General features: G+C 50.8%; 1 protein-coding gene across 2 annotated transcripts in view; it reads left to right on the top strand.

Moving 5' to 3' along the window:
- The window catches only part of EFL1 (elongation factor like GTPase 1), a 121,269-nt gene that overhangs the window by 27,056 nt on the left and 69,117 nt on the right, over positions 1-25,096 (top strand). For both annotated transcript variants that reach the window (XM_042987923.1, XM_042987924.1), the window contains exons 8-15: positions 511-634; positions 1,916-1,992; positions 2,970-3,106; positions 4,844-4,966; positions 7,033-7,132; positions 13,991-14,142; positions 14,379-14,545; positions 19,488-19,626. In XM_042987923.1, the coding sequence (XP_042843857.1) occupies positions 511-634; positions 1,916-1,992; positions 2,970-3,106; positions 4,844-4,966; positions 7,033-7,132; positions 13,991-14,142; positions 14,379-14,545; positions 19,488-19,626 (1,019 nt within the window). The remainder of the gene's footprint in view (positions 1-510; positions 635-1,915; positions 1,993-2,969; positions 3,107-4,843; positions 4,967-7,032; positions 7,133-13,990; positions 14,143-14,378; positions 14,546-19,487; positions 19,627-25,096) is intronic.

The raw sequence follows: 25,096 nt of genomic DNA, 5'->3' as shown, positions 1-25,096 counted from the left end.
AACTGGTTTCGCCGCGGGCCCGGGAGGGTTGAGTACTTGTGCATGTTTTTAACCCAGGATGCCAAAAGGCCTTTTCTGGCTGGCTCCGGCGGTTTCCCTTTGTGAGCAACGGGCAACCCAGAGCAGGGAGGGGCTGAGACAGAGCTTAACGCTGGCGTAGCTGCAGGGGGCAGCCGGGGCCCTATCTCCTCGGCCCCCGTGCCTCTTGGCTGCTTTCACACGTGCGGACGTAAGACGGGGAGCGGCCGCACGCCTTCTGATTCCTGCGAACGCAGAGCGAGTGCCCGGGGGCGTGGGCAGCCGCGTCGGGTGGTACCTACGCGGTATCTCGGCGCCGCCGCCTTTGCCGTAAAACGCGGGGCTGCCGGTACCAGCTTGTCGGACGGTGGAAACGACTGCGTCCGCGGTGCGTTTAGAGTCCGCTGAACCTGCCTCGGAAACGCTCCAGTGTCAGCTGCGCTCGGACTTGATTATTGTTATCAGTGACGAGGACACTTGATTTCCTTCCAGGATCGAGCACTTTGCCAGAATCTACAGTCAGAAAATTGGCATCAGAAAAGAAGTCCTTATGAAAACCCTGTGGGGAGATTATTATATAAATATGAAGGCCAAGAAGATTATGAAGGTTGATCAGGTGATGTGGCACGTGTCCCTCGCGTTCTCGCCCTGTTCAGACTTGCGCGGTAACACCTTTACTGTCCTTGGTTCACGTGGGTCAGTCCACGAGGGGCTTTTTCCTGTACACATTTGGTTAAAGCTCACGTGTCTCATTTCCAAGTGTTGTTCTTTAAATACCGGGTGTTTAAAGAGACGTGCTCTCGGAGCCTGCTGTACCCCGAGGCTCCGCCGAGGCCTCTCTCCCGCCGAGCGCTGGTCACCGCGTGTGCTCACGGGGAGAGGTGGCTACTGCCCAGCCCTTCCTTCTGCAGGCAGAGGGGATGCCGAGTCACGGAGCCTCGAAGGATACTTCCTTACGGCCGGGTTGTTGTTTTAATGTAAAATTCAGGATTTTATAAATTCATTCTCACGGAAGAGCACGTATGTTCCTTTTAGAAAATGCTTGTGAATATAAAGCCACAAGGAAAAGAAAAAAACAGAAGCCAGCACTGCTAATGCTGTGGTTTTAATTTTGTGCGTTGTCATAGGATAGAGACATACATCCCTCGGTTGATTCTGTTATTTACATAACGGAGCTGGTGGTTTGCTTCACATCATATTGTGAACATCTCCCCTTGCCATTAAAGGTTTTTCATAAACAGTATATTTTAAAAAGGAGCCAGCGTGGCGAGGTGGGTCGAGAGTCCGAGTCTGTGGCTGAGTCTCGGCTCTGTGGCCTCTGTCTCGTTCTTCCATCTGTGAAATGGGGACAGTAGTTCTTACCTCCTCGAGCAAGGGGGCGTCCGTTTATGTTCCGTCTCCTGTGTGTGTGAGGGCATCCTTCTCCTGGTGCTCTTGCCATTATTTTGCATAGATTTTGTTTGGTAAGAGAAACGGTAGGGCTTCTTGTTTTTCTGTTACCCTCTTCCTTGAAGTTTAGTGTTTTCCATGTTTAAGAACATTGTTCGGATGAAGTTCGTGGAAGGACCTGCACACGCGGAGTGAATTTTCAGCTCCCGGTGTGGGCATCGTGTGCCCCCTGATGGCAGTGCGGGGAGGTGGCGGTCCCAGCGACTTGACCCCCAGCCGGTCTCGTCGTTTGTCGAGTCTCTGGTTCCCGGAGGAAGAGAACAGTGGTTGTTACCGACTGCAGATTATTGGCTGTTTAGTGCATATTTATAACTGCTCTCTGCCACTTTACTGCTAAGTAAACATCTTCTAGTAGAAACGAGACATGTTAATACAACACGTCGAGAATGAATATGTAGGCTGCCTGTTGAATATTGGGAAACTTAAGTACGTGTGTTCTTTTTTACAGGCGAAAGGAAAGAAACCTTTATTTGTACAGTTGATCCTGGAGAATATATGGAGTTTGTATGATGCGGTCTTGAAAAGGTAAGACTGCTATAGTGCTGGGTCTTTGGGCGCCGTGATTTGCCTCCCTTCCAGCGTGATGGGTGTCTCTTCACAGAGGTGGGCTGGACGGAGCAAGTGAATGGACCCTTCACAGATGGGCTGGTCCCGGGGTCCAAGGTGGAAGGGCACGTGGTGCAGGTAAAGGTGGTGGGAGGGACTGAGGAGCAGTCTGTGCTTCTGGAGGGCTGAGACGAGGATATAGACGAGATGGGTGGAGGGAAACGCTGGACCTTTGGTTGTATAAACCCGGTTTGAGATGAAATCGTATCTGTAGTGGAAAGGGTATTTGACATCTAGGATCATTCACAGGGAACTTGGGAACCGACTTGCCTGATACAAGTAGAAAGAAGGTTTGCTTTAGTACATTTCCATTCAGAGTTATCTGGGGTTGGAACTGTGACTTCCAGCACTCGTACATAAAACTGCCTCTCCAATCACCATAGCTCGCTAGGGGGATTGGGCTGGTGCTCCAAGGGGCTCTGAAGAAGGGGTCATTGGAAGGAACGGAGTAGAGATTGAGCCGTCCTCCGCTGTGGCTGGAGCCCCTTCCGGGTGTGTCTAGTCTCTTGTAGGAGGAGTATGTTGGGAGGAAGCGTGTCTAGTTCTTTTTTTTTATTAAAAAAAAAATTTTTTTTTATGTTTACTTATTTTTGAGAGAGACAGAGCACGAGCCGGGGAGGAGCAGAGAGAGAGGGAGACACAGAATCCGAAACAGGCTCCAGGCTCCGAGCTGTCCGCATAGAGCCCGATGCGGGGCTCGAACTCACAAACTGTGAGATCATGACCTGAGCCGAAGTCAGACGCTCAACCGACTGAGCCCCCCAGGCGCCCCGGAAGTGTGCCTAGTTCTTGTGGAAGGAGTGTGTCTGGAGGAAGGGTGTCCGAATGTGGCATTCCTTTTCCTCTCTGCCCCTGGGTGTCTCTCTGTGACCTCCCTGTTTGTATGTTTCCTACAGGGACAAAGAAAAAATTGATAGGATCGTGACTTCTTTAGGATTGAAGATTGGAGCCCGGGAGGCACGACATTCTGATCCTAAAGTTCAGATCAATGCCATTTGCAGCCAGTGGCTGCCCATTTCCCATGCTGTGCTTGGTATCCTTTGTCCCGATGGTTTTTAATGAAGTGATAGTTTTGACAAAACAGGAAAAACGTGACTGGCAAACAGGAAATCCTTTGGAAGTAACACATTTCAATCCAGAGTAAGTCTTCTGTGGGGCGCCTGGGTGGCTCAGTCGGTTGAGCGTCCGACTTCGGCTCAGGTCATGATCTCGCAGTTTGTGAGTTTGAGCCCCGCGTCGGGCTCTGTGCTGACAGCTCAGAGCCTGGAGCCTGCTTTGGATTGTGTGTGTGTGTGTGTGTGTGTGTGTGTGTGTGTGTGTGTGTGTCTCTCTCTCTCTCTCTCTCTCTCTCTCTCTGCCCCTCCCCGACTCACACTCTGTCTCTGTCTCTCTCTCTCTCTCTCTCTCTCTCTCTGCCCCTCCTCCACTCACGCTCTGTCTCTCCTTTGGAAATAAATAAACAGTAAAAAAAAATCAAAGTTAGTCTTCTGTGGTTATTTCGTATTCCACCACGAAACTGTGTTTAATGCTTTTAAAAATGAATCTTCTGATGCTAATTCGTATTCTTACTAATACCAATTCAAATGAATGTTCTTTCAGGAAGATGTGTCTTTTTGTTTAGTAGACTGTGACAACAAAAAATTTTATTTTACTAACATTTATGTGTAACTAGATAGTTTAGATGTGTATGTCAGATCAGTGTTTCATTTTAGTGCCATATTTTCTTAGCATATTGGTATTTCTTGTTACTGATTCGAGGAAGACTTGATTTGAGATACATTAGAGTAATTAAAACAATTTTTTTTACATTCATTTATTTTTGAGAGAGAGAGAGAGAGACGGAGCATGAGTGGGGGAGGGGCAGAGAGAGAGGGAGACACAGAATCTGAAAGAGGCTCCAGGCTCTGAGCTGTCAGCACAGAGCCTGACGTGGGGTTTGAACCCATGAACCGTGAAATCACGACCTGAGCCGAAGTCAGAGGCGTAACTGACTGAGCCACCCAGGTGTCCCAACTAAAGTAATTTTATAGGTAAACTATCTTCTTTTCATTGATCTGCGTGTCCCAAGTAGCCCCCGGTGGGCTGTGGTACAGTGTCCCGGGCGTGGGCCAGCAGTGGCACCTCAGCCTGGAGCTGAGATGGACCCACACCTGCAGTGACACTGGCTCGGGGAGGGGACTTTCTCGTGTCATAGCTGGTGGCTGATGTTGTTTTCATAAAAGTTTGTAGAGACTGAAACCACGTGAAAAAATTTTAGGACAAGCTACTGAGCTCTCCTCACTTGTTCCGTGGGCTGTCAGTGCATTAGGATGTCTGTCTTCAGAGCCCTTCCTGGGACGGGGCGCCTGGTGGCTCAGCCGGTTAAGCGCCCAACTTTGGCTCAGGTCACTATCTTGCGGTTCGTGGGTTCGAGCCCTGCATCGGGCCCTGTGCTGACAGCTCAGAGCCTGCTTTGGATTCTGTGTCTCCCAATCTCTCTCTGTCCCCCCCCCCCCCCCCGGTGCTCTGTATCTCTCTCTCTCTCTCAAAAATAAATATACATTAAAAAAAGTAAAAAAAAAAAAAAAAAGAATCCTCCCCGGGCTTGAGAGAGTCCACGAACTCCCTGAACTTGTGTCTGTATTTTGAGACGTGACGCGCGATGTTTGACAGCTCGGGCGTTTTGTGTGTGGATGTCCACTGCTACCTCAGGAGTCGGCGTGTGCTGTGAGTCTGTGCCTGGGTGGAGGGCACTTGTTCACGATTGTGAGTCCTTAACCGCAGACTTCAGCGATGGTGTGTCAGAAACTTCCCAGCCCCCTGGACATTACGGCCGAGCGGGTGGAGAAGCTGATGTGCACGGGATCACAGACGTTTGACTCTCTTCCCCCAGAAACCCAGGCCCTGAAAGCAGGTGAGCCGAAGGTGGACGCGGCAGGGGCTTGGTTGAGCGTCCCAAGCCCAGGCTGCTCTAGACCAGTTAGCCAGGTGGCCGATTCCACGGACGGTTCCACAAAAGGCCCTGTTGCCAGTTTTGTTTTCCTGCCGAAGTCGGAGTTTTGCCACGGCCGTTCTGTCCTCTCTGGGCTGGGAGAGCGGAGGCTCTGAGACGCCTCCCTTCTGCCCCGGTCTCGTCTCCTGATCTCCTGGTGACCCTGTCTCCCGGTCCCTGGACGAACAACGGTGTGTCCCTGAGCTGCTCTGCCGCCACCATGGCAGGGTCCCTGGGGGCCGCGGAAGGGGTTCCAGGGTCAGGCCTCTCTTTGGTCCCCACAAGAGGGGACCCGCCCGTCCCAGGCTGCGTCAGGCTCCATGACAGGCAGCTGCGAGGACTCGCGGCCTCCACTTTCCCTCCGATTAGATGTGCAGCCTCCAGCCCAGAACCACTCGGGTGCTGTTCTCGGGGCCCCTCTTGAGTGTCCTCGTTAAATCCTCTGACCGGATCCATCACGAGTGTCTGACGGCGTAGATCACTCCTCCCCCCAGGAGACACCGTCTTCTCGTGACTTCGGGCTTCCCCCTGCTTGTGCTTTTCTCCCTGTCTCCCTGGCCGCTCATCCTTCTCGTCTCTCCCGGCTCCTCGCCCTGACTTTTCTGGGGTGGGACGCCCCAAGCAAGGCTCAGCCTTCAGACCCCATCCGTTCCCTCCCTGCATCCGGTCCCCTGGTGACCTCCTCCACCTCAGGGCTGTCCGCGACAGCACACTCACCGTTGCCACCCACCTGTGCTTGCCACCCACCTGTGCGGCTGCAGCGCGCGTCTGCTCCCTCCCCCCCCCCCCCCCCCTTCCCGCTCCCATCCTGGCACCTCCCCACCCCCCCTCCCCTCCCGTCGCGGCACCCCCCCCCCCCCCCCCCCCCCCCCGCTCGCCTGCCCGAGGTGCGCCACCCCCCCCCTCCCCCGGCACCTCCCACGCGGGGCTTCCTCCCGCCCCCCGAAGCCTGCCTCCCCCAGTTCCGCCCCACGAGGTCCCTTCATTCGCCCGCCCACTCCCACAGCTGGCCGTCATCTGGGCTCTGTGTGATTCCGCACCCTGCGTGGCCTTGCTCTGCAGTCCGTCCAGAGCGGGGCATTCGGCTTTTCTGCGTCTGCCTCCCTGGGCCGCATGGTGATCTCTCACCTGCTTGAGAGGACAGCTTTTCGCTGGGGTCCCTGCTTCTGCCTTGGGTTCCCTTCGGCGTTCTCCCGGTGCGGCCTGGGCGATCCTGGTGCGGCAGGGGGACCACCCTGCTCCTCACAGCTGTGCCCTGGTGCCCTAGGCGACATGCCTGGTGTGTGTTCACTTCTGACTTCCTGTGGCTTTGTTCTTGCTTGAATTTTACTGTCGACTTCTTTTGCTGACGTGCACATTATTTTGGTGTGGGGTGATTTTCCTTCTTTTTAAATTAATCAGGGCACCCGGGTGACTCAGTTAAGTATCCCGGATGACACTTGATTATGGCTCAGGTTATGATCTCACGGTTTGTGGGTCTGACCCCACATTGGGTTCTGTGCTGACAGTGTGGAGCCTGCTTGGTGTGTTCCCTCTCTCTCTCTTCCCCCCCCCCCCTTGTGCACCCCCACACTCATGCACCCTCTCTCAAAATAAATGTAAGCATTAAAAAAATTAATCAGTGGTTTTATACCTCTAAGAGGTAAAGAAAGGTGTCAATACGTTGATAGGAAATTGTGTTAGGTTGTATAGATTTAGGGGAAATTAACATCGTTATACTACTGAGTATTTCTAAGGGTTTTGTTACTGCCGTGATAAGATAGTCCCTTCCGTTTTCTAACTTGTGTAAGTTGTGTGTATTTTATTAATGAGCTACCTTGTTGACTGTTGACACGTGGGAACATTCCTCAGTGTTCCCCCTTGCTCACTGGGTCTAGGGAAGAATTTGTGAGGCTTATGGTGTGTGTGGGGGGGGGTGCTTTGCTGGCTTCAGCTCCGTGTAGGGTTGACGGGAAAAAGAGTGACATTTTCACTCCCTGTTTGTGTAGCTTTCCTGAAATGTGGGAGTGAAGACACTGCTCCGGTTATCATCTTTGTTTCCAAAATGTTTGCCGTTGATGCCAAGGCTTTGCCGCAGAACAAGCCCAGGTAAGGATAGGGGCGGGGGCGGGGGGGGTGTCACGTTCCCTGGGTGGCACAGAGGGGGTGTGGGCGGAGCACGCCCCTGCTTTTCCTCCCCAGCCCCGGACTGCTGGTGAGCCCCCCCCTGTGGAAACATACGGTGTGCACCCTGCGAGGTGAAATCAGCTCCGGGACAGTTGGTGTGCATTGATGTGAAGTCTGAAGGAGAATATAGTAACGGTTGTAGCCACAGGTAATTTTTAGGGAGCATCTGGCAAGTTCTCCAAGCCTGGCTGGCGACCTCAGTGGAGATTTATAAGCGCATGAGCATCTCTGCTGATCTGCGTGGAGGTGGGGCGTTGGCGCCTCCGGAGATGGATGATTTCGCACGGTCCCCGAGTCTTGGAGAATCTGCTCTACAGCATCCGGGTTTTTCATGTGCATTCCCCTCCTGCCCGGCCCTGCTCCCTCCCCCTGTAGTTCAGATCCTGGTCCATTCTTGGGGGGATGACTTGCGCCTCCAGGCCGCCTCCCCTGCCCCGGGCTCCATCGTGTGATGTCGGGGTCCAGAACGAAAACTTGACGTGGGTGCCTGGAGCCCCTCTTGTGTAGTACCCGCATCTCCCGTGGCCATTCTCTGTAGGCATTTTTCCAGCAACCCGAGAGAAGCACCATAAACATGACGTCTTAAGAACGTCCAGTACATCGGGGAGCATCTTAAGTCTCGTTCTTGTGCGTTATAAATAACGACGCTCCCCTCGCTGACTGCACGCACCGAGCTCTCTCAGTACTCGCGCCCCACCGCCGAGGGGCCGTGCGGACCTGACAGCAGTTCTCCAGTGGGAGAAGTTAGTGTTTCTCTTGTACCTGCAAGAGAAGCCAGGCGCCTTAAGAAGACTGAGTTCCATGCTCAAGGTCACAGAGCTGGAAGGAGGCCACAACAGTGTCTGAGTCCAGGTGTGTCCGCTTTAAAGGCGACAGCTTTCACTTCCCGGGTGGAGTCTGGCCCGACTCATCCACTGTGGCTTTTCTTTTCTTTTCAAGCACTTACATTTAAAAAAAAATTTTGCCTTAATGTTTATTTATATGTGAGAGAGAGAGAAAGCATGCGAGCAGGGGAGGGGCAGAGAGGGAGAAACAGAGACAGAATCCGAAGCAGGCTCCAGGCTCCGAGCTGTCAGCACAGAGCCCTACATGGGGCTTAAGCACATGAACCAAGAGATCATGACCTGAGCCGAAGTCGGACCCTTAACCGACTGAGCCACGCAGGTGCCCCTCAAGCACTTACATTTGGGTGTGTTCTTCGTTTAACTTTGACAATGCTGCTATAGTCAAATATTGAGCCAAAAGCAGCGGCGAGTAGTGAGCTGTGACTCTCCCCCCTCCGCGCGCTGTCTGCACGGGACCCCGGCAGTGAGTGCCGTCCCCTGGCCCCGGGGGAGGTCAGGCAGGGGCCGCCCCCGGATGGTGCCCCTCAGCCTCGCTTCGGGATTTGCGTCACAGCCCACCGGCTCTGCCTGGTGCGTGTCTTCAGCCTCGTCTGCTTCCTTCCAGCAAAGAGTTTGTCAGGAGAGAAAAAGCCATTCTGAGGACAGTTGACCTTAAATTCAGTGATCAGGTGACCCTTTTCCCGTGGACTACGGTAAATTGGAATGACTTCATTTGTCACACATGTGACGTGTCTGTGCTTGATGGCGGCCTGGGTGAGAGGCCAGGACGGTGGTTCAGTTGTCACGAGCAGACGCTGGCTTTGAGAGCCGCACAGCGTGTCAGCCAGCTGCGCATCCCCGCACGAGAAGGCGTCCTCGCGGAGCAGAAACCGCATGGTCCTTGCAGTCTAAAACCATAGTAACGTCTCCTGGCTCCAGTCTTGCTTCTTGGTCCCCTTCGCCATGGAATGTTACCCTCCAGCTGTCCTCATAACCTTTGCAGTGAGAACTTCTAGAATCTTCTCTCGAGCCGTCTTCCTTCCGTTGCAGCTTTCACCTCCATCTAGGGCGGATCCATGCCCCACGGCCCCGGCACTGCACCACGTGCCCCGAATGTACTGAGCCGCTCCGGGCTCCCTCTTCTGAGTCCTTGCCTGCATTCCAGGTCCTCCGCAGTCGGGCCGCACACCGCCGCGCCTTCTGTCCACCCGGCCCCACGTTTGTTCTTTGGCAGAGCTGGCTTTCTCATACCGTTACGTCACTCTTCTGAGATACCTGGGAGCGGGTGCGTGTTTTTACCTCTCCTTCCTGCCAGCACCCTTCCTCCTCCCCCGGAAAGATGTCCCTGGGAGAGCCGAAGCCCCCAGCTCCACCTTCCTTAATTGCTGTTCTCCTTTGTCCTGCAATTCTCTCTTTGTAGCAGAGAGCACTCTGCTCTGCCGAAGTTTGAGAAACCTGTGTAAACTTCTGTCCGTCATCTGATTCTTATCAGGGTGGTGCTTCAGGGCCAGTTTCTTATAATTCTTCCCAGTGGCATTGAGTTTGACCTCCAAAACATCATAGTAAATGGTTTCTTCCACCATTTTTTGCATCCGGTGAGCAGGCCCAGGCCAGAGTGGGGAGCGGGAAGGAGCGCGTTGCTGGGCACAGTCCTCGGCTTCTCACTGAGTGTTCTGGAAAGTTCCGCCTGGTGTGGCTTTTCACCCTTCACTCCTAAATCTAAGTTGGAGGCTATCCAGCTTCCCTGCCCTTTTCCCTTTTAGATTCTGGGCCTTTGTTTTTGCTGTTCCCAGCCGTAGTCTATCACAAGTTCTTACTAACACGTACATGGTCTACATGTGTGCTCAGGAACACTTGACTGGGACTTTTTTATGCCGTTCTTCTCCCCCGAATGTCTGCATCTGTTGCTTTTGCTTCCTTCTTGAGAAGCAGCTCTTTCTGTAACAAGATGCTGTCTTCAAACAGAAGTCACTCTTTTTTTTTTTAAAAAAAAATATTCATTTTTTGAGAGAGACAGAGTATGAGCGCAGGTGGGGCAGAGAGAGAGGGAGATACAGAATCTGAAACAGGTTCTAGGCTCTGAACTGTCAGCACAGAGCCCGATGCGGGGCTCGAACTCACAAACTGAGATCATGACCTGAGCCGAAGTCGGACACTTAACCAACTGAGCCACCCAGGTGCCCCCAGAAGCCACTCTTCCGGGTTTGTCGCTTCACATCCTCTCAGCTGCCTCTGTCCCAGCTGCAGCGGCCTTCCAGCCTGTTCTCGGACATCCCAGCCCCCTCTTGACCAGGGTCACAGAGGCCAGAGCAGGAGCATTCTGCTTGGAATCTGGAGGGTGGATGGATTTGTGTTTCTGCCTCTTCCCTTCCCCGCCCCCCCCCACCAGTTCACCTGCCCAACCTTTGGGTCAACGTGCTCACCTCCGCTCTCTTCCATCTCATGTTAGTAACTGCTGTCCCTTCAGGAAGAGTCAGCCGCAGTCAGTCAACTACAGTCAGTCAACTACAGTCAGTCAACTACAGTCAGTCAACTACAGTCAGTCAACTACAGTCAGTCAACTACAGTCAGTCAACTACAGCCTGAATAACTCATCGCCCGCGGCTGTTCCTTGGCTGGTAGAACTCAGCTTTCTTGCGTACAAATTCCTCTTTGTTCTCAACAAACGCTGGATACGCAGTGGGTGCTGGCTGTAGTCCTTGCTGATTTCTGTCTGGCTGTCTGCTGTTTCCCTGCACACCGGTCCCGGCCCACGGCAGTGCCGGGCACGGAGCAGGTGTTCCCTGGACGGGCGGATACGTGCGCAGATGGGAGCAAGCGTCCACACGTTTGGCGCTAACTCGATAAATATAAACGCTAATGCTCCCCGACCGTGTCGTGAAGTGAGGTAGAATGAGGATGTAACTTACGTGAATGGATGTTTCTTTTGACCTAAAGCTAACATCATCTGCTTAATGTGATGATTATTTTATCTTCTTTAATTCCTTCTGAAGGGGAGACATCCTGGGGATAACGAGCACAGGGTTTGGAGTCCGAGCTGGATTTGAATTTCGGCTCCTCCCTCTATTTTCTGTGTGACTTTGGGTCAGGTTAAATTTCCTGAGCCTCTGCTGTATCAGCTGTAAACTAGAGACGATGGTGTCTGTTTCATTTAGTTGTTGTCATAAATACGTACTATCGTACATGTAAGGGGATTAAGGCGATGTCGAGATTCTGGTGATAAGCCCATTGAAACAGACTGTGTCTCTTCACCTGCAAACAGGTGTCTCATATTTTTTTTCCTCCCTGTTCTAACGATAACATTATATTTTGCATTTCTTTTTTAACTCAGATACTCTCGTAAGAGGTCTTAGCAAAAGTCTAGAAACACAGTAAGTCATCTGGGGCTGACTGAAGAAACAGCTGGAGGGTTTGGCTTGCGGCGGAGCAGGGGGAGAGGGGCCCGAGTGCAGGCCACCGAAAGGCAAGGGGGAGCGGATTTGTTGGATGTCGCTCCGGAGCACGGGACTGCAGCCGTGGCTAGAAGTTGTAAGGAAGGAGAGTCCATTCCGTACTTGAACAGGCTTCTCACGCGTGGAGCTCCCGGGAAAGAGAGGCTGGTCTCTTGCAGGCGAAGCAAGCCTCCAGCACAGTAGTTCTGGCTGCCTCGTGACCCCTGATCACGCCGCTCTCGGCCGCTCATGTTTTTGTGACCTGTGACACAGCCCCACAGGGACATGGGTCTGACTGCCAGGGGACAGCTCCTAGAACCAGACTCATCCGTTTTGAGGGGTAGGTGCAAAGGGAGGTAGGACTAGTGCCCAGTCCTGGTGGGAGACCTTGTCTAGCAGGTGAGAATCTTTCTACACAGCACTGGACAGTCAGTGGTGTAAGCGGTCCCCTCCCCGACTGGCCCGCAGCGGGGCTGTAGGCGGTCCCCTTCCACGCTGGCCCACATGAAGTAAGAAGGAGGAAGAGGTTTTAGGCCCCTGGTATAGGAGCTCCGAGAGTATGTGGCCATGTGGAATGCACGTGAACGGTGCACTTTCAGAACGGATATCTGAACGGGTTCCAGAGCTTAGGGGAGCAGAGGGGAGAGTGGCATGGCAGCGTGGGGATGAGACCACCTGTCAGGTGTCAGGTCAGCGGTCAGGGAGGAAAGCAGAAATCATGGGGAGGAACGGCAGGAGGGAGGCGCAGAGGGACAGGACCACACGGAGTGGGCAGCTTCCAGAGCTGCAGTGTCCAGTTAGGACCAGAGCACCGGCCCGACTGTCTGGACGCTCAGTCCCGGAGTCCGGGGCTAAGACGCTGTAGTCCCGCCGGCTTCAGGGAGGCGGTTGGTCTTGCCTTGTGCCGGGGCTGAGGGTGCAGGCGGGTCTGCGCAGGCCCACACGCGGGCGAGGAGCCTCGTCCTGGGAATCCGTGCACCTGCTTGGCTTCTGCCTTCCAAACTGAAGCTCCCCAACAGTGCGCATTTTTATTCAACTTAGCGCTCCCTTTTCTAAGACCCTCTCTGTGGCCTGATAGACGTGAGGGTAACTCTTTAGGAAAACAGCTCGTTCCCCTTCCCCCAACCAAGACTAACCCCCAACAGACAGACAGCCACACACCGCCTTTTCTGTGCTGGTACTTGGGTCTAATGCAACAGCTGATAATCACAATTTGACCTTTTAGTCCAGCTGAATTTCCAGCGTTCAGCCTGACCTTAAACCCTTCCTCTTGGACCCAGGTTCTTTGTGAACATATATTCTTTTTTTATATATATTAAATACAATTTATTGTCAAATTGGTTTCCATACAGCACCCAGTGCTCATCCCAACAAGTGCCCTCTCCCTGCCTATCACCCACTTTCCCCTCTCCCCCACCCCCTGTCTACCCTTAGTATGTTCTCAGTCCTTAGGGGTCTCTTAGGGTTTGTTTCCCTCCCTCTCTGTAACTTTTTTCCCCCCTCCCCTCCCCCCTGGTCTTCTGTTGAGTTTCTCAAAATCTACATATGAATGAAAACATATATATCAGTCTTTCTCTGCCTGACTTATTTCACTCAGCACAATACCCTCCAGTTCCATCCACATTGCTACAAATGGCAGGATTTCATTCTTTCTCTTTGCCAAGTAGTATTCCGTTGTATATGTGAACCACATCTTTATCCGTTCGTCAGTTGATGGACATTTAGGCTCTCTCCATAATTTGGTTATTGTTGAAAGTGCTGCTCTAAACATTGGGGTACAAGTGCCCTTGTGCATCAGCACTCCTGTGTCCCTTGGGTAAATTCCTAGCAGTGCTATTGCTGGGTCATAGGGTAGGTCTATTTTAAAAGTTTTGAGGAACCTCCACACTCGTGAACATACATTCTTAGGCATTTGTGGGGAAAACTTCAATTTTTTAAAAACATGTTTATTTTTGAGAGAGAGAGAGAGTGCATGAGTTGGGGAGGGGCAGAGAGAGAGGGAGAGGATTCAAAGCAGGCTCTGCACCAATAGCATAGAACCCGATGTGGGGCTTGAACTCATGAACTGCAAGATCATGACCTGAGCCAAAGTCAGAAGCTCAACCGACTGAGCCACCTAGGTGCCCCCACACCTCCATTTCTTACCGAGGCCTTATGCTTGCTTCTCAGCAGGGGTGTTCTGAGCCCTGGTATCTCACTCGTTTCCGGCCTGTCCTCGTTGTTCGCCTCATAGAAGAAGGTGGGCATCAAGGGTCAGGCTCCGTGCCGTGGCGTGTGGCCGTGTGTGGGGCCGTGGCCTCTTGCGTGTCTGTTCATAAGCTCAGAGTAGCTCACGCGGCATTGTAGAGAAGACATCGCTACTGCGGGGGGAGAGCTCGCAGAGACCGTGCTCGGAAGGGGCTTGGGACCCGTCGCCGTCTTATCCGGCCCCGCTGACTTATCCGGCCCCGTTGCCCTTTCCCTGCGCGAGCGGACCGAGAGGTGCTGATGTTGCCAGGTGTTAACCTGTCTGTGACCTCCCGTAGACCTCTCACGCAAGAAGAAATTGCGCAGCGGCGTGAGCGTGCAAGACAGAGGCATGCGGAGAAGCTCGCAGCGACGCAGGGGCCGGCGTCCGTGGAGCCCCCGGAAGATGGCGGTGCCCCGGAAACAAGTCCAAAGGGAGAAGAGACAAAAGGTACAGCTGTCCCTAAACAGGTTTGGTGCGAAATAGTTGTTTTAACTTAGGACGCTCATCCCCTGACTCTGGAGCTTGGCTTTAACTGTAGCTTTAATCAGTGTTCTGTCATTCTTGGTGCTTCTTTCCTGAAACTGGGCCAGATCTCTTGTATTCACCGTCTGCTCTGTGTTTTTAGGCATCTCCTGGACTGGAGGGAGCACTCGTGGCACTCATTGTCCTCTCGTTTCTGGCAGGTGATGAGCACCAGGTGGAGGGTAAGACCCTTAAACCTCAGCCCGAAGAAGGAAGCAACCACGAGTCTTTCGTTGCCTTTGCTCGAGTGTTCAGTGGTGTGGCTCGAAGAGGAAAGAAAATGTTTGTCTTGGGACCCAAATACAGCCCCGTTGAGTTTTTGCGGCGGGTAAGAATTAGAAATAAAATGTCACTGTAAATGTTTTTTGTTTTACTTATTTTGAGAGAGAGTGTGTGTGAGCAGGAGGGGCAGAGAGACAGGGAGTGTGAGGAGCCCCATGCGAGGCTCGAACTCACGAACCGTGAGATCGTGACCTGAGATGAAATCAAGAGTCAGGCACTTAACCGACTGAGCCACCCTCGCGCCCTCAAGACGTTAGTATATCGTTTCACGGTTCTTAAATGTTTCCGTATCGGTTGAGATTACCTGATTGGTAGGTTTATTTTGTCTCTAGAAAGGCACGTTCAGGTGAATCCATGTATCTCCTCTTAATATTGCTTTGGTAACATTTGGTAAATCTGTCTCAGTGGCATTTGGAAAACTGAACCAGTATGTGAACTCAGTTTTCAGGCCTCATTTAACTGTAAGGCTTTCCAAGGCCAGAGGAAAGGGCTGGATAAGAACAGCTGTCATGCGGGGGCCACGGCAGCGGCAGGACTTCATGAAATACGGAGATCCAAAAACTAGGGGGCTCAGGCCGAGGGGAGGGGCAGTGAGCAGGTGACAGGCCGCGGTCACGGTCACGGCACGGCAGGTGGAGCCCAGAAATTGATCAGGAAGGTCTGTAAGCAGGTGAACAGCCAGCATCCGGTTACGTACACCTGAGCCGAAGGGCAGAAAACCCCGCAGGCTTGAGCAGCCTCGGGTCACTTTTTGGACGTAAGCAGAGTGTATGCATCGTAGTTAAATCGTGAAGGTCGCAGGGTGATGAGGATGCCAGAGGTGCAGGCGGTGAGTCAGGATCGGCAAGAAGCCCTGAGAGCTTGTAAGAGTCGCTGCCTCACGAGCAGAAGAGCGCGGTCCTCTCCTTGCGGGGACAGCAGGGAAGCTGCGGACTCGGCCGTGGCACAGACAGAGTGGCAGGGGGAGGCTCTGCCGTCAACTTGCCTTGCCTAGAGTGCTCTATTCCGTCAGTTGTAGCTGTTTAATCCTTGGCGATGACTCTGCTGAGCGGCCCTCGGCGGGCTGTGGCATGTCGTGCTTTGGCGAGAGGGAGCGCGGCCGCTGGCGTGGGGACGGGGGTGCTGGTGTGCTCAGAAAACCCGTTTACGCTCGTTGACATGCTGCTTTAGACGTAGTTGATGGTTTGGTACTCACCAGTAAGGCTCGAGTGGTGGCCCGTCTTCTTCCTTCTTTGTTCTCTGTACCGTCAAGGTGAGGAAGAAACTGTTGTCACTTGGCGTGGCACGGAGTTAGTGGGCTTTACGAAGTCCACGGGCCCTCCAGTTTATCTTCTCTGTGGAGCGCAGCTCTGCTCTCGAGGGGCTGGCGGCTGAAATCCACTCGTCCTGTGCCACCACCCGAGGGGCAGTGACGGAACGAGTTGACCGCACGGAGGACTCCGAACTCCGGTAGCCGGAGCCCCGGAAGGTCTCCTTCCCACCTGCTTTTCTAAACTGTCACGGGTATCACACACCCGGAGATAAACCTCACGTGGACTTGGAGTCCTGTCCGCCGGGTGGCCTGCCTGTTACAGACTACCGCGGATGGAGCAAATCCACGGTCTCCGTGTTTCTGTGGAGCGGGAGTCCACGCCGGAGTGTAGACCAGACTGTGTTCTCCGGAGGCTCATCCGGGAAGGGGTCTGCCCCCGGGCTGGCTCGGGTTGCTGGCCGAGTCGCATGCCGGTACCTGGAGGGCTGAGGGCTCCACGTTCTTTCTGGCCTAGAAGCCGCCTGCGGTTTCCCGTCATTTGGCCTTTCCCGGCTTGGCGGTGCCCCTTCCAGCTGGCGAGGAGGGTCTAGGCTGAACTTACCAGCAAGACGGTCTCGTGTGATGTTACGCAAGCATGAGAGTGACGTCCGCCGCCTTTGCCGAGCGCTGTTGGTGAGGAGCGAGCCACCGGCCCCGGTCACGCCCAGGGGAGGGGGTTGCGTGAAGGCATGAACACCAGGCGGCAGGAATCATGGGGAGACCACCGTCAGTCTGTCTGCTACTCTTTTGCCTTTTTTTTTTTTTTTTGTAGTTTTACGACCTGTATATGCACTGAGAAAAATCTCTTCTTTTTGAACTTTGTATAGATGGAATCTTACTGTCGGTATTCTTCTACAGCTCACTTTTTTTTTACCTAACATCGTGAGGTTGATCTAAGTCGACACCTGTTCCTGTACTTTGTTCATTGTTCGTTGCCGCATAGTATTCCATTGTGTAGACAAACGTTTTATGTTTCGCTTTTCCAGTTACTGTGTATTTGGGCTGCATTCGTTTTTGGCTCATCTAAACAATGCTACCTTGAGTATTTTTGTACAGATTTCCTTAGGCACATTTGCGAGAAGTTCTTGGTAATACACCCTTAGAGGGATCCTCTGGGTAACAGGATCCATACATCTCCAGCTACCTGGTTAATTCCAGATCGTCCTCCAGAGGAGTGTCCCGTGTGTCACCAGCTCCATTTCCACACTGTCCCCAAAATGTGCTGTTGTCAGGGTCTTAATTTTTGCCAGTCAGATGTGGATGACCTGGTCTGTTCAAGTGGTTTTAATTCACATTTTCTTCAATACCCTTTTAATATGTTTATTGGTCATTCATGCCTTTTCCTGTGGAGATATCTTTGGGTCATTTGCATATTTTTCACTCTTGCTGGATATATTTTTAATACTGGTTTTTAGATGTTCTTTGTAGAAGCTGAATGCTAATTTCTTGTCAGTTCTAAGTTTTGCAGATTTCTTCTCCAGCTCGGGACTTGTCACACGTTCTGTTAGTACATTTTAATGTAAAGAAGTTCTTAGTTTTAACGTGGTGGAATTTACCAGTCTTTTCCATTATGAGTTTTGGTTTTTGTATCTTGTTTAAGAAAATTAAAATTATGACCACACGGAAGCCCAAATTTTTGCCTGTGTTTCCTTCTAAGGTTTAATGTTTTGCCTTTCACGCTTAAATGTTTGGTTCGGTATTTATATATTCTATGAGGAGAAGGGATCCAGTTTTGTTTTTGTCCCCATACAAACACCAGTGGCCCTAGTACGATTCATGAATGTCCATCTCGACCCACCACTCCGCCATCTGTCCCAAGTCGCGTTTCGTTTGCGCCTCGGTCTGTTTCTGGACGAACAGACTTCATTTTTTCTGTTTGTGTGTCACCGTCTCTGTTGAGTGCTGACTTCACTTCTAAATGTTTTGATATATCAAAGGCTGTGCCCTCTACCGTGTCTGTCTTTGTGAGTGCCTTGCTTATTGCTAACTCTTTACTCTTCCATACAAAGTTGATGGTCGGCTTGACAGGTTCCATGAAAAGCTCCTTTGAGAGACCGATTGCTTTAAATCAGTACGTGTGTTTGGTACGAGTCAACATTTTGTAATATAGAATCTATCTGTGAATCTATCAGGCATATCTATCTGTTTATTTAGGTTATTTTAAATGTTTTTCGTTAAAGTTTTACAATTTTATCCATAAAGATACTTAATCACTTTGTTAGACTTCTTCCCAGCTATCTTATATTTTGTTGCCATTCTAAAAGTTGCTGTTTAAAAAAATGTATTTTTTCTCTTGCTGACGTAGGGACAGCTAACTTTTGTATAATGATCTTGTGTCTAGCCACCTTGGTTACAGTGTCTTACTAATTATCATTTATCTGTAGCTGGTTCTAACTGGATGATTATATTATCTATAGATAATTTTTTTGTCTTCCAATTTAATCCTTTTTAAAATTTCTTCCCAGTTTGTCTTTAGAGCTATCCTGCAGACCTGTCATTGAATCAGAACATGTACGTTTAAACGTAGCATGCGCCCGAAAGGCCCACATTTTCCTGGGGTTTCCAAGTTCACCCTAATGCAATAGCTTCTCCCTCCTCTGAGTGTCTGTGAATTTACTTGCCTGTAGTGCTTTTTTGTCACTCACTCCGTTTGTGATGTTAGTTATCTTCGTATATGCTGTAACTTAACATTTTTTCTCTTCATAGACAGCAGTAGCACGGTGCCTTGGGCCTGTGGGTACCAAAGGTTAGTTGGTTGATTTGAAGGCCTTTAGGGTACGTGCATTTATATGGAGGTCGCTGAATGATACTGTCTCGAATACTGAATAATTCTTGACGAAACTTAAGATCAAACATGATATGAGGTGAGCGCATAAATCCGTTATCCCTGCAGCATATCCCTGCGGTAACTTGCTCTGTCTTCTCATCAGTGTCCCCAGTATTCACGGCCTTGCAGATTAACAGCCGAGCATGTAATAGCCGTGTTTGGCCATTTTCGTGGCGTTTTATCACTGGCTGCTCTCCCGCTTGGTCATCTCCTTGCTGAGCGCTTGCAGGGCATTATGATGAGATTAAAACAATTAAAACAATTTTTTTAATGTTTATTTTATTTTTGAGAGACAGAGAGAGACAGAGCACGAGCCAGGGAGGGGCAGAGAGAGAGGGAGACACAGAATCGAAGCAGGCTCCAGGCTCCGAGCCGTCCGCACAGAGCCCGACGCGGGGCTCGAACTCACGGACCGCGAGACCGTGACTTGAGCCGAAGTTGGACGCTCACCCGACTGAGCCACCCAGGCGCCCTTAGATGAAAACAATTTTAAGTGATAAAAAGCGTGGAAGTAATAGCACAGTGGTACCAGGACTGGCGTGTGGCACGGTTCCCGGAAATACTGGCGGCCAGGGGCTGTGGGGATTTTTGGTTTTTGGCTAATATGGTGGTACTAGGTCACAGAATTGATATTACTTAGTCGTAAAACTGATGTCTGTGTCCCTTTCTTGACAGTTTTTAAATACTTGAGAAATTTAGATTTTATTCATAAAGCGAGGCATTCTTTCTATCACTTCAGATTTCCGGGCTTCAGGTTGACGTGACATAACCGCACCATCTCCCCTGTGGATCAACGTAACCGTATCGACACGAGCTAACGTTTCTGTTTGACGTCTCCTAACTTCTCTCCAATCGTTTCTCTTTGGCCAGGTGCCGTCGGGCTTCTCCACCCCACTGGACGACCTCCCCCCGGTCCCTCACATGGCGTGCTGCACTCTGGAAAACCTGTATCTCCTGATGGGGAGGGAGCTGGAAGGCCTAGTGGAGGTGCCTCCAGGAAACGTGCTAGGTAAGGCGGCCCTGTGGGCCCCTCGCGTGCCTCGTCTACACTCCATTCTGAGAGGTCGCCCCGCCCTACCTGCCGCACAGACTTGTGAAATTTTGAAGGAAATGGCTTTGATCTCTTTTTTACTTTGGTTATTTTTTTCTGGCGTCCTGAGCCTTTAAGTTTGTGCGTTTGAGGAGTTAGCCTGTGGATCAGTAACTTGCTGTGGGTTCTGGAAGTTCTGTTTTTAAAAGTACTGCCTGAGTAATTGGTGAATGCCCTGTTTTAAGCTGGGGCTCCGTTTGGTTGGGAGCAAGAAGGGGGATTTCTGCTCACTTAAAAGTCAGTCTGGATGACTAAGACACTTCTGGTTCTCAGTTATTGGAAACTATTCTGATGTAAAGTTCTATTTAACTCATTTTCTCTGTTCCAGTATTTTTTATCCATTAAATGTTGCTTTACTAATAGTAGTTATCAGGGCAGCTGGGTGGCTCAGTCGGTTAAGCATCTGACTCTTGATTATGGCTTGGGTCACGATCTCACCGTTTGTGAGATCAAGCCCCATGTCAGGCTCTATGCTGACAGCTCGGAGCCTGCTTGGGATTCTTTCTGCCCTTCCCCCACTCATGCGCACGTGCGCGCTCTCTCTCTCTCTCGCTCTCTCTTTCTCTCTCCCTCTCCCTCTCACACACACATACACACACAAAATAAATAACCTTTAAAAAAGAGAGAGAGAGAGAGAAAGAGGGGTTCCTGGGGGGCTCAGTCAGTTAAGCGTCTGACTCTTGATCTCGGCTCAAGTCATGATCTCCTGGTTCATGAGATTGAGCCCCACGTCGGGCTCTGCACTGACAGCACAGAGCCTGCTTCGGATTCTCTCTCTCCCTCTCTGTCTCTGCCCTTCCCATGCACACGTGCACACGTGCTCACTCTCTCTCAAAAATAAATTAACTTAAAAAAAAAAAACTAATAGCATTTATCAGTTTATATCCATAAATACTGTTTGTCGACCCTGCAGTGTTTCTTACATACTTGGCTTCTGCTTCTGTGGGCAGAATTCACGTTCTGAGGTCCTTAGTGAACCCTGAAGTCTCGGATTGAGGGATTTTCCTCAGAGCATCACGGGACCTGAGTGTGCTGTGAAATGCTCTACGTCCTGTACTGCTGCTTTCTGAGCCCGTAGGGTGCTTGTCGGCCATAAAGCTGTGTACTGGGTGATTGCTCGGCTGGGAATTCTCTTTATGTTCTAGAGAAATGGTCCAGACTGCTGGTCCACAACAGCTAATGATTGATCTGGATTTTGTGAACTTGAGACCAAGAAACTTGCCTGAGCATTTTGCCACTCCTTCACAGAGACCCATTCTTCTCTTTATGTTTGAATTCTTTTCTTGTGGAGGGGCATGAAATTACTGGAATTCCTAGCTTCTCATCAAGTGTTCCCCATTCTCTTCCAACCCTTTGGAAAATGCCAGCGGACCTTGACGGTTGGTATGTTTGTGAGCTGCCGTAGCCAGCAAAGTACCGTAGCAGGAAGGACATGGGAAGAAGAACGAATAATACCCTGTCTTTGTTTATAAGCCTTCCTTGGGATGGCCGTATTGCTCAACTTCAGCCCATTTTGTTTCTTCAGTGCAAGGTAAGGCGGAAGATCTTGGACCTAACGCTCAAGGGCAAGGGAAGGTATCTGTAGAGTGGATGGTGTTTGCCATGTCTCCTCCCGTTAAGGCCCAGCGTTTGTAGTCTTTGCCTGGTCGAGGTCGGGAACTTGACGGGCAGTGGTTCTCTCTTCTGGCTTTCCGTCTGCCGTCCAGGACTGAGGTTCCGCAGCTGATGAGGAGGGACGCCGTCTCTCTCTCATCTGCTTCTCCAGGCAGCCCTCCCCTGCTATCTGCGGTGAGCTAGAACTTTCTTCCTCTTGGAGAAGAGACACGTGCCTCCTTCTCTTTTCCTGGTATTTCAGAATAATTGCGAGGTGATGGTGAAGGTGCGTAAACATTTGTTCACCAGATTTAGCGATCTGGAAATAACACAGACGGACGCACCACTTTGGGTCAAAACGCATGGAGGAGGAAGCCGGATTAATTTTGCCGAAGAGCTAAGCTTGTGTGTAGCTGCAGGTAACCGAAACCCAAACGCATGCTTGTGATGAATTTCACTCGCCAGGAAGCCTGAGCACACACAGTCCGGGGCCGGAGTGACGGCTCTCCCGTGTCCTCAGCGAGCCAGGTTCCTTCTGTCGGCCTGTTTGCAATCCTAGATTATGCCCCCAGGGAACCAAGGTGGCTCTGGCATCTCCAGGAATCACAGCCGCGTTCCTGGCAGGAAGAGGGCACTAGGGCCAAAGGCCTTCTCACAGCACTGTTGCCATTTGGGAAGAGATGCCCCCTTAGTGACTTCTCTGTAGTCTCATTTTTTGTGGCTTTTGTCACATGGCCGCCCCTAGCGGCAGTAAGAGCAAGGTGCTGAGTATCTTACTCTGACAGCCTCCGCAGTTAAGACAAGGAGTTTGGCTTGTGAGTGGCTTTTGACTAGCCGGTCCACACGGCCGCCCGCTTTCCTCCCACGCTTGTCTAGCGCTGCCTGCGGCCCCTCTGTCAGGATTCTGTTTCTTTGCATTCAGGAGGGCCGTGCACCAGAAGGGTTATGAATGTGGCATTGAAGGAGCTGGAATCCAGCCAGCCACTCTGACTTGCCTTTTGAATGGAAACTAAAATAATTGTTTTCCTTTTATTAATCCAAATCTCACTGAGCCCCGTGCAGGACTAGAAAACACGAGTATACAAAAATTCTGGTCATGGTTTTGCTGGTTATTAGCCTTAGTTATATGGCCGCAGGCCAGTTGTATGACCTTTCTGGACTTGAGTTTCCCCAAATGATTTAGACCAGAGCAGTGATTGCTAACGTTTCGTGTGGTAAAAATAGACTAGCCACTTTAAATTTGTTTTAAGAAGACTATTTGTGGGTTCCCAGGACTTTTATTGTATTTCTCGCATACTGTTACACTTACCATACATTCTAAACGTTAAGGATAGAATATTAAATAGCATTGTATGGCGTACTTTCTTTGGTCTAGCTATAAAATATACACAGAATTACATTTTGTTTGTAAAATACGCACAACGTTGAAGGTTAAAATGGCCAATTATTATGGTAGGTTGACATTTCCGTAAGGATGGGGTGAGGTAAAAATTCTTAGTACGTACGTATGTCATGAAAATCTAGAGTGGGTTATATCAGTTTTCCACTGATGAAAAAAAAGTCCAAACTACATTCTCTCTCAGGGCCCGGCTTTAACTTTTCAGGCTTGTGTTTCTTAGAGAAGAACCTTCAGATCATTAGGAATTAGGGTATCTCCCTCCCTGGTGCTCCTTTGGAAGAATACTGGTTACTTGGTTGGGTCGATAACCCATTTAAGTGGCCCCATCGGAACCTCTTGAACCTGGTTACCAGCCTTGGAGTCACAGTGACCCTTTTAGGCAAAAGCCACTTGCTAATTGGTTACAAAACTGGAGCCCTTGTCATAGGAGCAGCAGTTTCATCAGCCACGTGTTTAATAAGGAACTTTCCAAAGCTGGGAGGAGGTTCAGGGAGGAACAGAGGAGGAGGCCCAGGGCTGCGGCGGGTTGAGTGGGGAGAAGCCCTCGGCCAGGAACGGATAGGACAGCCCAGGGGAATGGGAGCTGGGCCGCCAGCCCCGAGGCTGCTGGGCCAGGTCGGCTGAGCACACGGCGGGGGGTCAGCACCGGTGGGTTTGCTGTGTTTACTGGTTGTGTTTTTCTTTCATTTTTTTTTTTTAAATATTTATTCATCTTTGAGAGACAGAGAGCATGAACAGGGAAGGGATAGGTAGAGAGAGGGAGACACAGAATCCGAAGCAGGCTCCAGGCTCCGAGCTGTCAGCACAGAGCCCGACTCGGGGCTCGAACTCACGAACCGTGAGATCATGACCTGGGCTGAAGTCGGACGCTCAACCGGCTGAGCCACCCGGGCGCCCCTGTTGGTTGGCTGTTTAACTTAAAACAGGTTTGTCTTCTTGGGAGATTTCAAGTTAAAAAAAAATAAGATGGGCGGCTGAATTTGGTGGAACTAACGTACACGTTCCAGTTACCTGTTGCTGCATCATGAAGCGGCCAAAGCCTGAGAGCTTAAAACAAAGTCGGCCGTTATTTTTTCACAGATCTGCAGTTTGGGCATGGCTTAGCGGACAGCTTGTCTCTCTTTGCCAAGGTGTCCGTGGGGCTGCCCCTGGCCTGGGCGCGAGCGTCCCTCACTGTCCGGGGGGTTGGTGCTGGCTGGCTGGGACCTTGGCTGGGTCATGGGACTGGGCCTGAACGCGTAGCCTCCCCCAGGGCTCCTGGCCTCCTCACAGCGTGGTGCTGGGCTCTGCAGAAGCTGTATCAGCGTTCGTGACCTGGCCTCACTGGCTTTGACCTCACTCCACACTGGAAGCGAGTCACCACGACTGGCCCATCTTCAGAGAGAGGAGACTGACTGGCAGACGTGTCATAGAATTTGTGAACATGTTTTAAAGTGACCACACCACGAACCCAAGATAACTCCTTGTTGTCTTTCATATTTTAGCAGACCCATGACAGGGCGCATATCGCAAATTAAGATGTGGCGATGTTTATAGCGATCGGGGCAGGCCTATAAATTGCGTCTATTTTGCTCTTGTTAACTTAGAGAAAAGGTTGTAATTCCTACTTAATAAGAAAGTAACAGAATGATATGTCTTATGTCCATATGCTTTTCATCAGAAATGATACTGAGTAGGATTTATCAAATGCAGATGAAAATTTTTGTTGGAGAAGGAAATGAAAACTCATATGGCATTTTTGCACAATTCAGGGTGTATAGTCAAAGTCCAAAGGAGAGTTCCTTTATTGGCACTTGAAAAATGCAGATTTCACATTTGAACTCGGCTATAACTCACTTGGAGAACTTGCATTGACTGATAAGTGTGGAATAGATTTTGTGGTCTGGAAATAGTTGATTTAGAGTCTAAAATGATTTAATTCCAACCTGATGTCTAAAAAACTCAGATAGATGGGACCGCAGAGACCTCCCCATGTTTAACACACAATGGCCTTTTGTTCAGTCCCCTACCAAGAAAGTCTCTGAAAATAAATGTTTGCTACAGGCTCCTATTAAAATGTGAGGGGAAATTGAATTAGGATTCCAAATCTTTAGCCTTTTCTTCTACACTTTCAGATCTCTTCCATATGGCTAAATCTTTAAAATTTCAAGGCCGTATTCTAAGAGGAAATGTGATATTCTTCCTGTCACAACAGGAGGAAAAGAATATTAATTAGCTTTTTTTCTGAACTGACTTTAGTTCTTCATGGTTCGTCGCTGGGTGATAGGAAGTCAGTGAGAAGTGAAAGCTGAACGAAGGGTGTGTGTGTCTGTCTGTCTGCCTCTGAGTCTGTCCGTCTTTAGTCAAGTGGAGCAGTTGAGGAGCCAGATCCTTCCAAGGGCACTACACGCAGATTTG

This window comes from Panthera tigris, chromosome B3, assembly GCF_018350195.1.
Source record: "Panthera tigris isolate Pti1 chromosome B3, P.tigris_Pti1_mat1.1, whole genome shotgun sequence".
In the NCBI taxonomy this organism is placed as follows: domain Eukaryota; kingdom Metazoa; phylum Chordata; class Mammalia; order Carnivora; family Felidae; genus Panthera; species Panthera tigris.
Note: the sequence above shows the minus strand (reverse complement) of the source record. Positions and strands in the feature narration are given on the sequence as shown.